This window comes from Onychostoma macrolepis, chromosome 14 (genome assembly GCF_012432095.1).
Source record: "Onychostoma macrolepis isolate SWU-2019 chromosome 14, ASM1243209v1, whole genome shotgun sequence".
NCBI lineage: Eukaryota > Metazoa > Chordata > Actinopteri > Cypriniformes > Cyprinidae > Onychostoma > Onychostoma macrolepis.
In genome coordinates this window covers 4,092,451-4,110,819 of record NC_081168.1, presented here as the reverse complement: position 1 = coordinate 4,110,819, position 18,369 = coordinate 4,092,451, and the positions used below count along the sequence as shown (strand labels likewise).

The window sequence follows — 18,369 nt, the reverse complement described above, 5'->3', positions numbered from 1 at the left end:
TTGCATTACTACAGTTGACTAATGAACCTGTGTTTTAAAGATTCTTTGGAGAGCTTGTATTCATTCTGAAGTCACACAGATTGTTTCATTATCCATGTGTAATTAATATAGCATCAAAACAGATGAAATATGTACATTGCTACATTTTTCCTGCCAGTATAATTCTCATATCTCATAAACTTCTATTGTCTCTTTATAGTTTCAAGTAATTCTTCATTAGAAATCATCTCATTCAACCCAAAGCCCACGGGACTTTTTTTTTTTTTTTCTTCTTCTGACATGAGTTTCTCTCTGTCACTCCTCGGCGAGAGCACTGCTGAGACTGATTGGGTTTCATAAGTGCCGTTATTTGGCTGGGACAATTTGCCTTTTTGTAGAAATAATGAAAAAGGTTCCACTGAGTAAACAAAGCAATAAAACATTTATTAGCAGTGGAAGTGCTGTAAAGCACTATGCTGCGCTCGCGGCTCGCCGAGGACGTACGAGGCCGTTGCTTCGCCATTCATAAAGAATTAAAAAGCCAAAGCGAAGAGAAGTTGCCTCTGTGCTCCATACCATCTCTGCACTTTATCTGTTTCGCATTTAGACCATCAGAGAGGCAGCGCTGATATACATTCGCTCTTGTCCAGCGTGATGATGGTATAAACAGCGGCCCTGTTTTCCCACACTGTGGCATACGATCATGGGATGTTATGAGTTTTTACTCAGGGTATGTTTGCCCTCCTGCATAGTTCGACTTGAAGGATACACAAAGGAAACATGATGTTCACATCAAGCCAGCCAAGAGTGCTGTGAAGAAAAAAAGCAAAGCAGGATTGTGGAACATGTCAAAAGCCATCAGAAACAGTTCGATGAAATACCATAGCCTCTTATTGCAAAGCATAACATAGTTATTAAGATTTTTGCCATAATAAAACTTGATTGGTTCGAGGGGGAAAAAAACCAAAAAAACACACGTATCCAGTTCTGGCGGGGGGCTGAAGGAGGGGAGAGCCCAATAACTCCAGTTTTAAATGCTCCTAAGAGGAAATTGCTGGCAGTGCTGTACTTGATACATCATTACGTCCCACGCACGAGCTCTGGCAGGATTCCTTGCTGCGTTTGGATCTGCGCCTGATTGTTTATCAGTGAAATTGGTTGTAGCAAGGTCAGGTGGGTTAACCCACGTGGTGGTCTGTTCGTGTTATGTGTAGCAGGCATGACTCCAAAGCAGACGCTTTGATTAGCTGGGCAGATATTCCATATCTCATTTGTTTCCTTCTTGGCCCGTAATTGCATTCTGGTTTTCAAATTATGTTTTGCCAGCGTGAGTCTACAAACAAACAAGCTTAATAAAGTTAAGCACAACCATTGTGACATGTCAAAAATCATTTGGCTCATAAGCAAGCATTAAAAATGCCAGGCATTAATTTTGATGTAGAGCCGCTTTTGTCTGTTTTCTTTCTCGGGTTACTCAAAGTGCATGTGATTGCTTCATTTTCTGCAGGATTGTGGGACGTACCGCTATGAGACCTTTCATTACAAAGTACTGCTTTAGAAATGTTTTTCATTAGACGCACACACAGACGGAGTGATAAAAGGCCAGACGAATAAAGGAGGATGTGACATTTATGGTCAGTAGAACAATTTGGTCTCAGACTTCAAAGCTGAGGCGAGTCGTTCCAGCGAACCGTCCATCTTCCTCAAGACACGAAATGTGAAGTGGCTTCAAACAAATCCTAATATCTCTCTCTTTCTCTTTCTCATCTCTTTCTCTCCAGGGACCTGAGCGAGAATCAGATTCAGGCTATTCCTCGTAAGGCTTTCCGAGGGATCACCGCCGTCAAGAACCTGTAAGTGTTCCTTCCCTCATCCCTTCACTGGCATCGCGAGATTCATTTGCATGAGGCCAAAAAAGCCATTGATAAACTGTACTTTCCCCTGAAGTAGCAAGGCGTGGTGCGGTACTCCGTCAAACCGCAAACGAGGCCGTCGTCCGCTGCATTTAACGAGTCTTGAGTCTTATTTCAAAGACAGATAACTGAAATGAAAGATAATAATCTCTCTGGCTGGAAGAAGAAAATGTTCAAAAGCAATGTGCTAGGTGGCTTACATGTACGCCCCTCGAATCATTTGTCATAACAGTTAATAAGCTTAGCGCTGATGAAAATTCAATTAATCAGTATGGTTCAATAAGATGGATATCTTCAGGATATTGCCAGTGAGTAATGTTCCACAGCCATTTGCAATTACAGTAATGGCTTCTGATAAATCTCTGTAACAGTTTCAGAAGCCGATCTCGCTGCTGTGGAGTATGGCAGAAGGACTTGTTAACAGTGATTTTTAATGAATGAATATGATTTTTTTTTAAAGCATAAACAAGGCCCTACAAATCTAAAAAACCTTTATGAACAGATCAAGCACAGGGAGCTGGTAGCTCTAACAAGCCTGCGACAATAAACATGGCCTTCAAAGAGGGCTGGATGATTTCAGCAATTAAATCTGTCCTCTAATGAATAAAGGACGCCAAGTTGAGGTCATCATTAATGGGGCGCTTTGTTTGCAGTCAGAGATCGGTTGTGGTATGCAGACGATCCCAGGCTCGAGCGTGTGTGAAGTTCTGGGCAGTTTTGTCGCAGTATCTGATACCGGCTTTGTTACAAAGACCGTTTTCAGATGAAGTCTTTCCCACAGTGGGCTGAGAACCGCGGGTCACGTCATGCTAGATATCTCTGAGAGGTATGGAAATATAGTTGGCTATTGTTTGAAGATATAGTCATGCTTTTCAGCCGAAAAGAAAGGGAAAAGTGTGAAGAGGTGGGAGAGTTTGAGAAGCCCAACTATATATATACTCTAAGCGAGTAGTCATTTAACAGATATATTTATCCAAAGCAGCTTTAAGAATATTTACAACAGCACAATGGTGGTAGCTCATGAGATTGAACGCTCAACCATTAACTGACAAGCCCATCTTGCCACGCCTCATCGGTTTCATTTTCAGTGTATTCAGGGGCAGGGTGGTCTTCTGGTTCACTGTATTTCAGAACGACGCGTGTGCATGAATGTTGACTACCACCCGCCCTGGTCAGATTGAGTTAACTGAATGTCAATACTAACTCTGACCTCACTGACCCCTGTCAAATGAGTCCCAGCCTGTAGGAGGGGCGTCAATCAACTCTCTGCAAACACGTAATATGTAGAACAGCGTCGGGGGTAACATTGCATATGCAGCAATGTGTGTCGTCAGATGACCTGGCGGTAGTACGCTGATTGTAAAATTTTCTCTGTAATATTTATGCAATATAATATTTTTATTTTAATATTTTTAATATAATTACGTTTTTGTTATTATTTAGTTGTTCAGTTGTAACTTAAAATAAATCAGAATGCCACAGTAAATTCACTTGTAGCATGTAAGATGCCAATTTTTGCATAACGTCGGCCATAACGTTGAAATAGTTTTTTGTCTGAATATTTATTGAAATTTGAGTGGTCAGAAATGTAACAGTTCAGTGCATGATACATTTTGAGTACTGTATATGCAGTATATACAAAATAAATCGAGCACGTTATTAGTCCCATTTTATAGCCATTGTAATGCATTACTTTAAAATGTAACATTCCCCAACAGTTGCGAGCTTTCAAATCCCTTACACACATACAGCATTTTTGTTCAGCTTGTTTTCCCCTGACGTTCTTACAGTGATGTCTGTGATGTTTGGCAGTGTTTGAGCGCTCATCACATCACTGTCATGTGCACCGTCACACTCTGATGGATGAATGATAGGTACAGGTAGGCAACACTCATTTCTTCAGGTAGGGCTTTTTAGAGGAAAACAGGGCTAACGAGGATTGAGGGAGAAGGATGGATTTGTACGTCAGCAGCGCTGCCTGTTTCTCTCCCACCGACCTGCCTCTGCAACGCGTGGCAAGGTGACTCTTGATTTAATTGCTAAAATCATCCAGCCCTCGGTTTTTTAACGGGAAGGAGTGGAAAAAAATGGAAAGGCAGCGGTCCAGGAATGAATTGATTTTCTCATATGCTTTTCTACCTTAATGTCCTCTGTTTGAAAATGGCTATGCACGCTTTGAGGGCACGTTGAATCTCTGTCTCTTATATCGTCCTCGCATCTCCACTGTTTTACAGGCTACAGCATGCTGGAGTCAGCATCCGCCTTCAGCCAGAATCCTTTATAGAGGGGCCATCTGGATAATATGGTCAAGATGGTTCCTCCAGCTAACGAGAGTCTATGTTGCACCCTATTAAACTAGACACAATATCTCTGTCCGCGGTTATGCCTGTAGATGTGCCCTCCTACTGTTCACCAAACATGCTATGTCAGCCATGTTAACCTCGAGAAGCATCGAGTGCGGGTGATGTTGTAGATTCCCTCATCATGTGCACTGCGAGTCTGAAAACATGCCTGATGAGCTCTATATCAACATGACGTGCTTGTGTCAGCGGGGTACGGATCCCATTTGAACGGGTGCTGTATGAGCAGTGGATTCATGGGCTTACACGCAGACGTTCTGTTGACATTTGTTATTCACCGCGGCTCGAGAGGCCAAATGGTGTCGGCACATGCAAGGTACACAATACTACATCACCTGAAGCCTAGGTGTAATTGAGAGAGCAGTGTGTCTGTATGATTAGATACGTAGACACTTTGATTTTTGTCCCCTTGTGGGAGGCTCTCATCTGGGTGCTAATAAAAGCCTTTCTACTTCATGCTCCTGTACCCAGAATGTCACTCTAACTGCGCGTGGGTTTGAATTATGGCCGAGAGGACAAGGTGCGGTCGCTGTCTGCTTTACAAGCTTCTGCGCCCAGCAGACGGGACTCTGCAGACGGCAGATCTCGTCTTTTGATGTGCACTGCTGGTGCTGAAACACACACCTCACACTCCGTGCGAGATGGGCTGTGAATGGCACTGATGCCAAGATAGCCAATCAAAAGTTTTCCAGCTCTGGGAAACACTTTCTCAGGACACCCATCCTCACTGAGACTGCTCTTCTGATCGATTAGGACAATAGACTAGACAAAATTAGACAATAGGAGACGAGATGAAATGAGACAATGTGAGACCAGACAAAATGAGATAATGAGGACAGATGAATTGAGAAAATAGGAGACACGATGAAATGAGACAATATGAGATCAGACGAAAAATAAACAAAATGAGATGATGAGAACAGATTAATTGAAAAAATGAGACAATATGAGACCAGACTAAATGAAATGATACAAGACTAGATGAAATGAAAAATGAGACAAGAGGAAATTGGACAATATGAGACCAGATGAATTGAGATAATATGAGACAACGTGAGTTCAAACTAAATGAAATATAAGGCCAGATGAATTGAGACAATATGAGACAAAAAGAAATGAAACAATATGAGACAATACGACGAAACATTATGACTCAAGACAAAATAAGACCAGATGTAATATGTGACCCTGGACCACAAAACCAGTCTTAAGTCGCTGGGGTATATTTGTAGCAATAGCCAAAAATACATGATTATAGATACAAAATTATCGATTTTTCTTTTATGCCAAAAATCATTAGGATATTAAGTAAAGATCATGTTACATGAAGATATTTTGTGAATTTCTTGCCATAAATGTATCAAAACTTAATTTTTGATTGGAGATTTTTTTTTTTTTTTTGCACCCTCAGATTCCAGATTTTCAAATAGTTGTATCTCAGCCAAATATTGTCCCATCCTAACAAACCAAACATCAACAGAAAGCTTATTTATTCAGCTTTCAGATGATGTATAAATATAAATTTTGAAAAATTGACACTTAAGACTGGTTTTGTCGTCCATGGTCACATATGAGACAAGATGAATTGAGAAAATAAGACAAGACTGGGAAAGAAAAGACAAGATGCGCCTAGAAGAGAGAGGAAGAAAACGGGAAAAAATGAGAAAAAAATACATACGTAAGAGAAGTGACAGTAAGACAAGATGAAAAGATAGAATAAACTGAAGACGAAATAGGACTCATGACCTAATGGTTAGAGAGTCGGACTCCTAATCCAAAGGTCATGGGTTCGAGTCTCAGGTCCCGCAGGAATCGTAGAATGTCCAGCGCTCTCTGCTCCCTCAATACCATGACTGAGGTGAGACCCTTCAGCAAGGCACCGAAGCATAAATGGCTGCCCACTGTTCCGTGTGTGTGTGTTCACGGTGTGTGTGTGTTCACTGCTGTGTGTGTGCACTTTGGATGGGTTAAATGCAGAGCACTAATTCCGAGTATGGGTCACCATACTTGGCCGTATGTCACTTTCACTTTCACTTTTTCACTTAGATGAGAAGAGACTAAAATGATGAGATTAGGTGAGAAGAAAAGAATAGATTCAGTGAGGTGAAGCAGAGAAAAGACGAGACTAAATTATGAGATGAGAGATAAAACTAGAAGAGATTACTTATGATGAGAAGCAAGCGGAAAAGAGAAGAGACAAACATGAGATGGAAACAATATTAGAGGAGAAGATACAAAGTGAGATGAGAGAAAAGATGAGAGCCTACCAGAGGCAAAATGAGATGAGAAGAAACGAGATGAGACACAAAGTGAGACCAGACCGGAAGAGAAGTAGGAAAAAGAGACAAGACTGAATGAGACGAGATGAATCAAAGCGAAACAAAACCAGAAAAGACAAGAAGATGCGAGGCATCAGTGGTGTGATACAGACACAAATCCTGAAACCACACTTAATTTGGTGGCCATGAAAGGTCACATACTGTATATATCTGTTACGACTATAGACCGAGTATGAGATTCATATTTTGCAGCTTTGATCAAGCATCATCCTGGCTGTACTGACGGTCAGTTCTGAGTCATTTGCTGTGTTACCTATCGAGCGTGAATGAAATACGGCCGTGCGGCTGCTGGTTAGCATCACCGACTCTGACAGATTAATAGTCTAGTGAAGGGAAGGAAGACCCATATCTGTTTCTCTCTCTCGTTCTCTCCAGATGGGACACTGGCAGGACGGGAGCTCTAAAGTGCCAATACGGCTCATGACTGAGATGATTAAAGGCCAATGTAATTAGAGCAGGAAAATTAAAACTGGGATGTTCATTACCCACCACTACCACGTCCCACCTCTCCAAACAATCACCAAACACGCAGATATTCGCACACACCACACGCTCACATATGTGCATTCAAGACAGCAATTCGCCCTTGACTATGCTCAGTGTTACCTTTGTTAAAAGTCTCTTGCGCATGATCACGATGACATCCTCTAGAGATCAACTTTATGTGTTCAAATGCAGACAATTATGGCTCTGAAATCTGATTGAATGAGCTACAGTACGTTTGAATTCTAAATATAACATCACCTGCTGTTTGGCAAATTAAATACATTGTTGTGGAATTTTCTATATTGAGATTATTATTAACAAGGTTTTGTAGAAAATCTATAAGGTTTCAATCACCTTTATGTATAGAAAAATGCGTTGCTGTAGCTCAAGCAGTAAAGCATGCTGCTAGCAACGTCAAGGTAATGGTTTCAGTTCCTAAGGAATGCATGAACTGATTGAATGCAGTGTTAGTTGCTTTGGATAAATGCATCTGCCAAATGCTTAAATGTAAATGTAAAAATGAAAGTTCAAGGCACTTCTTATGATATGAATTCTAAAAAGCCATATAAGCATTTACATCAAAATATGTGCTTTGTGAAATAAAAAGACTGCGTCCCATGAATTAATGATAAAAAGTATTTCTGCTGAGTTGTCCTCACAGGCTATATGCGAGAACAAGCAGGCCAGACTACCCTGATTCTTGAGCAAACGTGTATTATGGTATTATGAACCGCTTCTTTTTAGTGTAGCCTAAACAAATGAGCCGATACTGTTTATGAATTGTTCAGTTGAGTCAGTTTGACAAATCCTTTACTGAATTGAATTGATTAAAGTGGTTAATGAATCAACATCCGACTCTCTTAATGAACTGTAATTTTCAGTGATCTCCATATATCAAAATGAAGCAAGTTTTGTGTAAGTATCAGCGTTTGTAAATAAAAACGCACACTTGCTTCATTTTGTAACAAATGAATAGATATAAGAGTGTTTGTAGATTTGTTTGTTGTTGCCATTTTATAAAAGCACATAAAAGTCTTAATTTATTTTGGATGAAAAAAAAATCCATCGTAAAAGACAAACATTTTACTTTTGCTCATAAAGGTTATTTAATTTTCACAGTGATGGTTAATGCATCTGCAGTGGGTGGCTGCCGTATAGTCTGTCCCATCAGCAATTATGGAGACAGATGCATGTCTTTTAGAAAGAAGGGATGGAGTGAAAGGCACGCCAGAGATGCTCCGTTCTTCTTTATTATCCGTCTCTAAAGACACGAAGGCACCGTGTCTGTCATGGGTCAGATGTCACCGCAGCTCTGTTTGCCGAACAAATGACTTAAGGAAAGCGCTTAGATTCCTTGTTCTTTATTCAAGCCTCTTTCAAATCCATCTCAAAGAGGGAGGGGTAAATAGAGAGAAGGAGGGGAGGATGGCAAAGTCTGCAAATTAAAGTAAAAGGAAAAAGAAGCAAAAAGGAAGAAGTGCCCCTCGCGTCTGCTCGTCCAGCATCGTGACCCCAGCTGATTTACGAACCCCTTCCTTTAATGAAATTGTTTCTGTGACAGAGCCGGTAAAAGCTTGTAATGGATTGGCTGCTCTAATGTAATGAAATTACTCCCTTTCTGACTTCAAAAAAAAAAAAAAGAAGAAGAAGAGGGGGGTGGATGAGTGTGCTGGGTGGCGGGGGGAGAAAATGCAATTAATATTTACAGAGAACTGACAGACGGGGTGGGCTGTGCACTATAGCCAGCCTCCTGTTCTCTCTCTCTCTCTTTTACCTCTCTTTGCCCCCACACTCAGCAGTGTGGCTAGAGAGAGAGAGCGGACGAGATAGGAGGAGGTTATAGCCAGACAGGCCACTTTTAGCCAGCTGGTCCTTTATCCCGACTGCGGTGAGGAGAGGAGAGTAGATATGAGTGTGTGTGTTAGTGTGTCTACCTCCCTCCCGCAGCCCCCACCTCTCCTCCTCCTCCTCCTCCTCCCTCCCTCCTTCCCCTCAGCCCCCACCCGCTCGTCTGCAGACCTGCCGCTGACTTCTGTCTCTCATCTGCAGGCAACTGGACAGCAACCACATCAGCTGCATCGAAGATGGAGCCTTCCGAGCCCTGCGCGATTTGGAGATACTGTGAGTCCCCCTCCCGCCTCCTCTGCGGGGTTCTCTCCTCTCTCTTCACCTCTGCTGTCCTTTCCTCTAACTCTGTCTGTATGTTTCTTGATTGCTCTCGAAGGGCGAACTGTGTTGCGTTATGGACCTGTGGCGCATAGTCCGGTGTCACCCCGTCCGGTCCGACACCGTGGCGCTTAGCATGCGATCATCCGTGCAACAGCTAAAGTTGCTCGTTTGTCATCCTGTGCTGCATTGTTGCTGCTTGAAAAAGTGTCCTGACTTTTCCGGGTGCACCTTAGCGTTAAAAGCACAGTGTTTTCTGATTAGAACGTCTGTAGGTTTGCACTTCCTACTTTAAAGCAGGTGTTAGACTCAGTTAGATGCTCAGATCTCTGTTCTGTTGCCTGCTGGGAAAACTTATTTTTTTGGTTTAGTCGCACGTTTAGTCAGAGTTCATAGATTTGATGTGTTTGTGAGTGAGTTAATTTTTTTCCTTGGGTATCCCCTGGATTGTCCCGGAGATGGTGAGAGGCTGGAAGCGGGATATATGGAGGAGGGGGGGGCTAACCGCCGCATCTCCATCAAGCCAATTGGCAGGGCGCTAAGTGCCAAACTCATCCTCCGAATGAGCACCGCTCACTGGGGACCCGGAGCCAAGCCACCCCCTCTATTAATTCCTGGCTCCATAGGACACAGCAGCACGGCGTTACATCATTGTTAGGCAGGTTCTCTGGGAGTGTTAGCTAGAGGTGCAGGTAGAATCAAAGAATATATTTCGTATTCTCTGTCCTCTCCTCGTGACCAGAGCGTAAAATGACCTTATAAAACAGGAGCTCGGGAGCAGGAAAGTGTGAGTAAGTCGGGAATCAATTTTCATTAATAATACAGAACCTCCCTAGATTCTGCCAAAGACCTTTGGGACCCCGGCGAGCCAAGGAGAGCAGCGGCACATGAATACACATCACTTTCCTGCTGATTGAGCCATCTCTCCACCCCTCTGGAGAGGCTGCAACACACAGGTCTGCAAATGACACTGTATCATGGCTAAATAACCCCATGCGCAGTGATCAAGCTTAAATCCATGTTCTTCAGCAGCAGATTCAACATACGGCTGAACATTAAGGCTGTGCTACAGAGCCAGCTTGTGAGAATATGACACCTCTAGGTAACTGATGGTGAAATTAAGGTTTAGGTGTAGCGATTTCGCCGCAGGTGTGAGGATAATGATTTCCAACATGAGTTATATTATAGTCCAGACTAACTTTTGTCTTAAGACTGATCTTTCTGAATGGCAGCGCAGCAGATGGAGGTCCATCTCTTGTATCGCCAAAGAGTATGATGACTCAGTGTGATGTCATAGTGATGAAAGCAGGAGTAGTGAAGTTTTAAGGGTTCATTTATGCTTTTACAAATGTCCAGGGATTGTAGATTGTAGACATCATTAACGCATTCAACCACAACAGTGCTGGATTATGGGAATTCAGTGCAAGCGTGTGTGTTTTTTCAATGTAGATCAGTGTAATTTGACATCTGATGATAAGCATTCTAAAAATGTAATGTTAATGTGTGTTTTTGCAATTCAGAGCGCACTTGTGGTGTGATTTAGGGGTCGTATTAAATGCATTGTTTGAGTGCGGTGTGTTAAGCATAACTCCAGAGGCTAACTGAATCTTTTAATTTCAATGATCATTAAAGGCCTATTAAAATAGATGGTGCACTGCGACATAATTGAGAGATTTGAGCATCCTTTCCCATCATGCACTGTTGGGTTTTCGTGATCACTGTAAAATTTTGGTGATCACCATAAACAGCGACTAACAAAATTCCAAAGCGGGGAGCTATTTAAACACTTCCATCGGGTTTAGAGATGGTGATCAGAGCGGAGATTAGACAGAGCGGTTCGTGGCTAACCCTCCTCCACAACTAAATGACTGCTAGTGATTTAACGCCTGCCAAACTACACAGAATTAATGATCGGCCCTTTCTGCTGATGAATTGTAATTTATATTTAACATAACTGCGCTAATGACTGAACTAATGACTTCAAAGCTATCTCGGACATTTTCTCACATAGGACGTGACTTGCATCCCAATGAGCTGAAGGAAGTGTAGGTAGGCAGCACATTGATGTGTTCTTCATCTGCAGAGCACCTAAACCTGCCTAACAAGGAGCACCCCTTGATTATTTTTTATTTAATACTTAGGTACTTCTTGCACTTCCTCTCATTTTTCATTCTGATCGTTTTTTTTTTTTTAAATATACACCAAATCAGGCCCTTTTATCTTTCCATTCGTGCTTTAAATGTAGATGGACTGTGCACTATAAGGTGTCCTCCTTATCTTTATTATATTCATGAAATTCAAGTTGGTGCTTTTAATAACTATGAACGTTGGTAGCGCTTCTCATTTCTAATTTCCAAAGACAAATCAAATCAAATTCCATATATAATATAAATGAGATTCCATGTGCTGTAAGAATAACTGAATATTTTTCATGGGTATATGCCTGAAACTCAATTTCCATGCATACACCATTGTCAATATACAGAACATTTTTTTATTTTATTTGGTTAAGCATGTTAAAAAAAAAATGTAGTTAATAGGATTCCTTAGCCAAGTAAAATGAAAAATCGCTGTTTAAAAATAATAAAGTGGGTGTTTGGAAGGCATGGTCTAAGCGTTTTTAAGCTTTCTTATAGTAAGGAGAGCAAAAAAAATTAAAACTATACTTCAGAATATGTATATTCAGCATGAGTTTGGCCAGTTATTTATTAAAAAAATTCATAAAGCCAATGAAAGCATGAAGAATGTCCAACTGGTCTTATTCAAGGGGATTTGTTTTTCAGCAGGGTTACGGTAAGCACATTTTGTTCTGATGTATGTTCTTATCGTGTTAAGAACACAATGAAGAGACAATGAGAAAGTCTCACACAATCTGTTTCAAATTATGCTAAGCGCAATATATGTGCACTTTATGTTTGTTGCTGTCTTTAAACACTTGGGTGTTTTGTAGAATCGCTTACAAATGTCATAATCATCCTTCAGGGCTATTTTATAAAATGTGGTTTAAATGCGAGAAGGGAATTTATAGTATTGTGAGAAAGAGCATTTTGGAAATTCCCCATATACCCCACTCAGCTTTGTCTATACACAGCACTCTCGCAAGCGCTGGAGCCTCTGCATATTTTATAACCACTTTTGTACAGAAGATTCTGGCTCTGAATCAAATGTCAAATCATGTGAAATTTTTTGCCCTGCTGTGTCATTTTTTATGAGCAGGAGAGTGCCGAGACATTTCCGTGCCATCTCCTGAAGGTGACTTTCCCTCCCACCATGCATTGATAAGAAGGCCCAAATTTTCACATTACCACCGTCCTCTCCTCCTGCCAAATGCTGTCATTTGTCAATGTGTGCACGGCACATTTTTCTCGACAGCTTGGCACAGACCTCGCTGATCGAAGTAAAGTGAGTTTAGCATGATAGCATGGGCAGCGTGCCCCAAAGGGACGTCTTTGCGGTTCACCAGGCCTTGTCAATATGCACCACTCTGTACTACAGCCTCTTCTCCTTTTGAATCCACAGATGTGCTCGCTTAATGAGGTTTTCACATTTTCATTTAAAGAAACTCACTTGTTGTACAATACCAACCAGGGTAAATCTGAATATTTGCAGTGTGTTGTCAGATTAATCTTGGTTACAAAACGCCATAGCGTCAGACTCAAGAACTTGGAAAAATGCTGAATGGAAGAAGCTATCACATTTCTGTGGTTACGTAGACGTTCTGGGATTGTATTGGGGGGCATTTGATCGAAACCTAAATGTATTACGAATGAAATACCGTGTATTTCATATGGAAGGTTCGAGAAATATAATTTTCTTCTTCTCGGGGCTTATGGTTTGGCAGTTTTCTACCTTCATAATGTCATTTTCTCAATGCAAGACCTTTTGAATGTTCCTCTTGGCAACGATAACCCTTAGCTTTGCTCCTTTTCGGCCCCTGCCGCCCCTTATCCTAATCATTTCTAACCCCTGTGCTCCCGTAAAAAACATTAGCTCTTTTCAGATTGAACAATTGTCCTCTAGACTGATAGCTAGGTGCCGACGGTCCCGCTTTGGGAACTCGAGAGCACAGATTCCCTTGAATCAGATATTCCATGCATCTTTAATTTCTAACACGGGTTGGCCTCCCTCTGGACAAATCAGTCTTACTTCTGCAAGGCCTGATTGAAAGGTTGTCTTTAGTCAATAGATGAGTCTTTATGTGACAGACAACAGGCAGGCGGAGGGAGAAAGGGCAAGCTGATGGCTAAATGAGAGGTTGGATTAGGGGAGTGGAGGGGGAGAGAGCTGTCATTAGCTCACAAACAGCACTTTCAAGCACAGGAAATTGCCTTGCCACCAGACATGGCCCCATTGCGTTATCTTCGTGTGGTCTACGCCAAGGCTCGGGGAGATGGGGAGGGGGCGGGCTGGAAATCATGCCTTTCAGCAGTCGGACCCTTGCGCACAATTAATCATTCGCTCCTGGATGGCCAGAGAGAGGAGGGAGGCCGACGGAACAGCTTAGATTCAATCTGTCCTCATTTGCGCTATAATGGCCTCATCAATGGCAGTGGAAGCGTGTCTGTTTTCGCTGTAGTACCTGTTCTTTTCGCCTCTCCTCCCGTCCCCTGCATCATCGAGGGATGGAGAGCCTTTTTTCTCTTTTCAGAGGAGGCAAAGGGTAGGTTTATGCAGCCATAGTTACAAATACTAAGCACTAGTGTTTCTTTTTTTTAATAAACCCACACTTGGACACAAACCACATGGATGGGATTATGCACGGCAGATCGTGTTATTTCTGTGTTTATCCTCACTGGGTTTATTTGAATTAGCGGAAAAACATCTGATTGCGGCTTTGTGCTGTAGCTGAACTTGCGATGCTAAGCAAAACAATGGCAAGATTTCCATCCCGCTCACATGAATTCCATCACACTGCAACAAGTGGAGTCTCGTAATGAAATTGCTCTCCATCTGGAGACACTTTACTCATTTGTTTTGACTCGAGGGCCCGACGCAGGGATGCCCTGTAAATGGTTGCTCGGATGGACGCTTGCATTGCAAACTCACCATTGCGCTGTAGTAGCGATAATAGTTTCCCATGGAACCATGACAACATCACAGACACGTTGGCTCGCTCGAGTTTGCAAGAGAGTAAGTGAACGGTCGTATGTAGACAAGGTTGTGTATATTCCCTACTTTCTAAAGTTAGGCCCTCTGCAAATGCACTTGATTTTACACCATATGAAGGAGACAAAGGATTGAGAAGACAAAAAAGTTGAGCAGAAAACCCTCATCCTTTACATTTATATAAATGAACGCAAGTCTTCTTACCAAAGCGATTTAGAACAAGGGTCAGTTACCAGGACAGTTATACACTCAGAGGAAAAGTATTGACTTTCCTCAAGCCTGTCATGTCAAATAACATATCTTTGCCTCAAGATTTCTCAGTTGTGCAAGTGAATGGTACTAAGTCAGATGAGGGAGCACTTCAGTTATTTCCCTTCAGCCCCCTGCGTCCACCAAAACAACCTCGCTCTTATTTCGAAATGTCCTGGCTCCGAAAACCCAGCCGTCTTTTAGGAGTGAAGTATCCAGAGACCCTCTCCAAGTCCCTCTAATGAGGGCCTGAAGAAAGCCTAAGAGCACTCAAGACCCCACTGTCGAGCTTTTTGCGACTGTGGGAAAGCTTTCTTGACATAGCCGAGAAAAGAAAAGGGAAGTAAAAAGAAAACGTGCCCTTCTGAGACGGTCTGAAGACTAAGCGTTGTGCGCAATTAACAGCTGCCCGCTTTTATTGACGCCTGCATCAATAGAGCTTTAAATAAAATCATAAAGTTACACAGTCAAGCCGTACAGCGTGGTATTTGTCAGGATCCGGCATTGATTTCATTTCGTTTCAGCTTGGATGCACTTTCTCAGGAGACACTGTGGATGCGGTCCTTCCCTGCAGCAGTTGATTTTGGTTAACACATTTTTGATTTATGGTCAACTACAAGGCGAAACAGGCGGAATGACTTAATGTTGCCGGTGATGAAGACAAAGGAATTTTAAAGACTCAAGGTGATCTTCAATTATCACAAGTGGCTTTAGCAAGAGCCGCTCATGCTGCGTTGTTATTTGCTGAGATCCCACGCTGCAGCAGTGGGCGGCCCTCTGCAGTGCGGAGGGCTGGATAATGGGAAGACTGACAGTCTTGCGTAAGACAGCGTCTCTCCAGTGGGCTCTTCTTTAAGACCCTTGGTCCGGTGCTCAATGTTTCTTGTAGCAAAGCTTAACTCATGCCAGAGAAGTCCATATTAACAGGTGCAGTCTGACACCAAAGGTCATCGCTCTCGGCATGAACATGTCAGGTTTAAGCCGACTTAACGTACCTGTGACGCCCCGTCCGGCTCCAGCTTTTTCAAATTACGACTGCATGAATGAAATCTATATGAGATTTATTTTTACTCAGAGCTTCTAATCCTGGAAACCGGATGGCTGAAATATGAATGAGCGAGAGAGCACTACCACAGCAAGCACGAGCTGTTCGCCGCTCTCTGTGGATCCTGTTCTCTCTTTAGCAGTCCTTCTTCAGTTCTCAGTCCTGTATTCATGTTCTGTTCTTTTCTTCTCTTACATCACCTGACTTTGGAGGATGCTCCCAAGGTTTCATAGATGGGAGATAGTCCTTCCTGAGCAAATTGCATTTTCCCTTTGGTGATGGTTTGGTATTACAGGCTTTTACCAGGGCGTTCCTCCCTCCGGCTTGCCCAGAGCTTCTTCTATTTACATCTCTATAGAGCGGCAGAGCACAGCAATGAAACCTCTGAGCCGCAGCGGCCTTGACAAGAGGATCGCTTTCTGGTGCGGATTTGGTCAACTCCTCGTGAGGGTGATTCCTTCACCCTGTGTGTAATTTGTGTGGAATTTTCTGTGTCTATGTGTAGAATAACAATAATTTTCCATTCCATTTAGTTAGTTTTCTTCTTTCCCTCACTCATAATAAAGTGTTCCACCACGGATACAAGCCAAAATCAATATTCAGATATCATTTAAAGTCCCGCAAGAATGTTATATTTTAGAGGGATTAGTTTTCCTCTGATTTGTGCAATTTTATAGTACCAAGAATTGGACTGGGGCTGGGAAATTTCCATTGGTCAGAATTGTAAATCTGATCACTCCAATAGTGTAAATAGCTTGTTTGTGTTGAGACTGAATTAACTGGCCTTGAATAAAGAGCAAGACCAGCAGCTGGTCTGATCAGGCTCTGGGATCAATACCAAAATCTATGTGACTGTTTGTCTTCCTGTAACTTAAGCAGTAGGTCATGGGTTCAGTTCCCAAAAAAAGTGTTTAACTTGAATGCATTCTAATTCACTATCTTCCAAATCCATAAATGTAAATCATGGATGCACTGTACTCAAGAAGTACCGTTGCAGGATTCATTAAAAGGAACGCTCAGACCCCAAACCCAAGCTGTAAACTGAATTGGCGAAGTCAGAGAGATCAGCAGTTTTCCCTCACCAAACAGGAACTATTAAAATCCTAAATTGAGAAATTCCAGACCCTTTTCCAAGAGGTGGAGGTACAGACGGCTGTGTGTTCTGCATGTGTGTGATAGGTTTGGGGGTATGGGGTGGGATGGATTGATTACAAGATTAGGTCAGCTAAGTAGCGCTAATCAGAACTGTGGCTGGTATGACAGGAAGCAGAGAGGTCTGCCATCCATAATTACAAGTGTGCACATCATCGATGATATCATTCTTTCGCAGACCATAACACACACTACTTCCAGTGACTATTTCTTATTTAAAAACCTAAGTAAACAGGTTTGCATATGGATATTGTTCAGTGAATTGAGAAAAACACTGGTCTGGTCTTCATTGTCAAATGTTATCTGGATTCACTCGCTGTCTGTTTACTAAGTAAATGCCTTTTTCTAATATTTGTTCTCTCTTCTTTTCCTTCTAGCACTCTCAACAACAACAACATCACCCTCATCCCACTGTCAAGCTTCAACCACATGCCCAAACTGCGGACACTGTAAGTACTGAGGAGCTTCTTCATCCACTTCATGGCAATGCTATACAATCAGATATTCATATATCTACATTTAGTGACGTTCATACTAAGTCTTGACTCTTTTTGAAAGGATTTGCTGCCTAACTAGAGGCTCTGTGGTGACGCCGTGCCAGTTTTCAGAGCTGCGGTGTGTTTGCGAGCAGACATTGTCGTAGCTGAAGATGTCGAGATGGTTTTCTTACACAGATGCCTGTGTCGCTCCTCTACGTTTGCACTGTCAGACCCAAACCACAATTGATATGAATAATTACACAGTCCCCAAGCCTCGTTCCAATCTGTGGCTGACCTGCACTATTAACAGGACTCAGAGATGTTTTTGTTATTATTCGAGTGTGGTCGTTCTTCTCAGAGCTTTGGCTCTAATAGAGGGATAAATAAAGAAATATGTCAGGAGTAAACGCTAGTTTGATTTCGGGGCTTCTGGGAATTTGAATCTCCGTCTGAAACACAAGGCTTTAGGGTTATCGTGACCCTGGTGCACATGTTCGGAGCTTCCTCCTTCAATCAGTCATTTCTTTTTCCATCTATCTCTCCTCCTCTTTCCGTCACGGCGTTCTCCCTGGAGTCATCCATAGCTGGAGCTCCACAGCCGAGCGGTCTGGCCTCCCTCCCATCAGTCAGCCCATCAGACAGGCCAGCCCCCTCATGCGGGATTGAATTTGCTGATGCTCGGATGGCCGGGCGCGTTGCTCCCTGGGCAGTATTGAATTATCCACAGCGAGGCTTCGGTTGCTACCCAGTTCCTTTGGATTGAATTTTCTGTCTCTAATATCCCTGATATATCTGTATTGAATTTGTTGCTCGTAAAAACAACTTATTAAATCAAATGTTTAGAGATGCTGGTAATCCATTTAGTAGGATGGTGGTTTGGCTGCAGGTTTCTGATGAAATAGTCCAGTTTGCCTCACCTTTCCCCCACCTTCTACAGACATACTATCTTTGTGCATTCAATTAGATCAAATGATATCACCCCATGATGCTTGCCATTCAATAGCTCAGACAAATCAAAAGCAGTCCCACAGCTAGACAAGTAGTCATTTTCCGTGCATAACGGTCGATAGGGTGTGCTTGCACGTGGAGCTGCCC

At 42.4% G+C, this 18,369-nt stretch overlaps 1 protein-coding gene across 1 annotated transcript in view; it reads left to right on the top strand.

Annotated features, from left to right (window-relative positions):
- Positions 1-18,369, top strand: part of slit3 (slit homolog 3 (Drosophila)) — a 174,755-nt gene that overhangs the window by 91,616 nt on the left and 64,770 nt on the right. Inside the window, exons 5-7 of the mRNA XM_058798199.1 lie at positions 1,761-1,832; positions 9,127-9,198; positions 17,173-17,244. Of these exons, the coding sequence (XP_058654182.1) occupies positions 1,761-1,832; positions 9,127-9,198; positions 17,173-17,244 (216 nt within the window). The remainder of the gene's footprint in view (positions 1-1,760; positions 1,833-9,126; positions 9,199-17,172; positions 17,245-18,369) is intronic.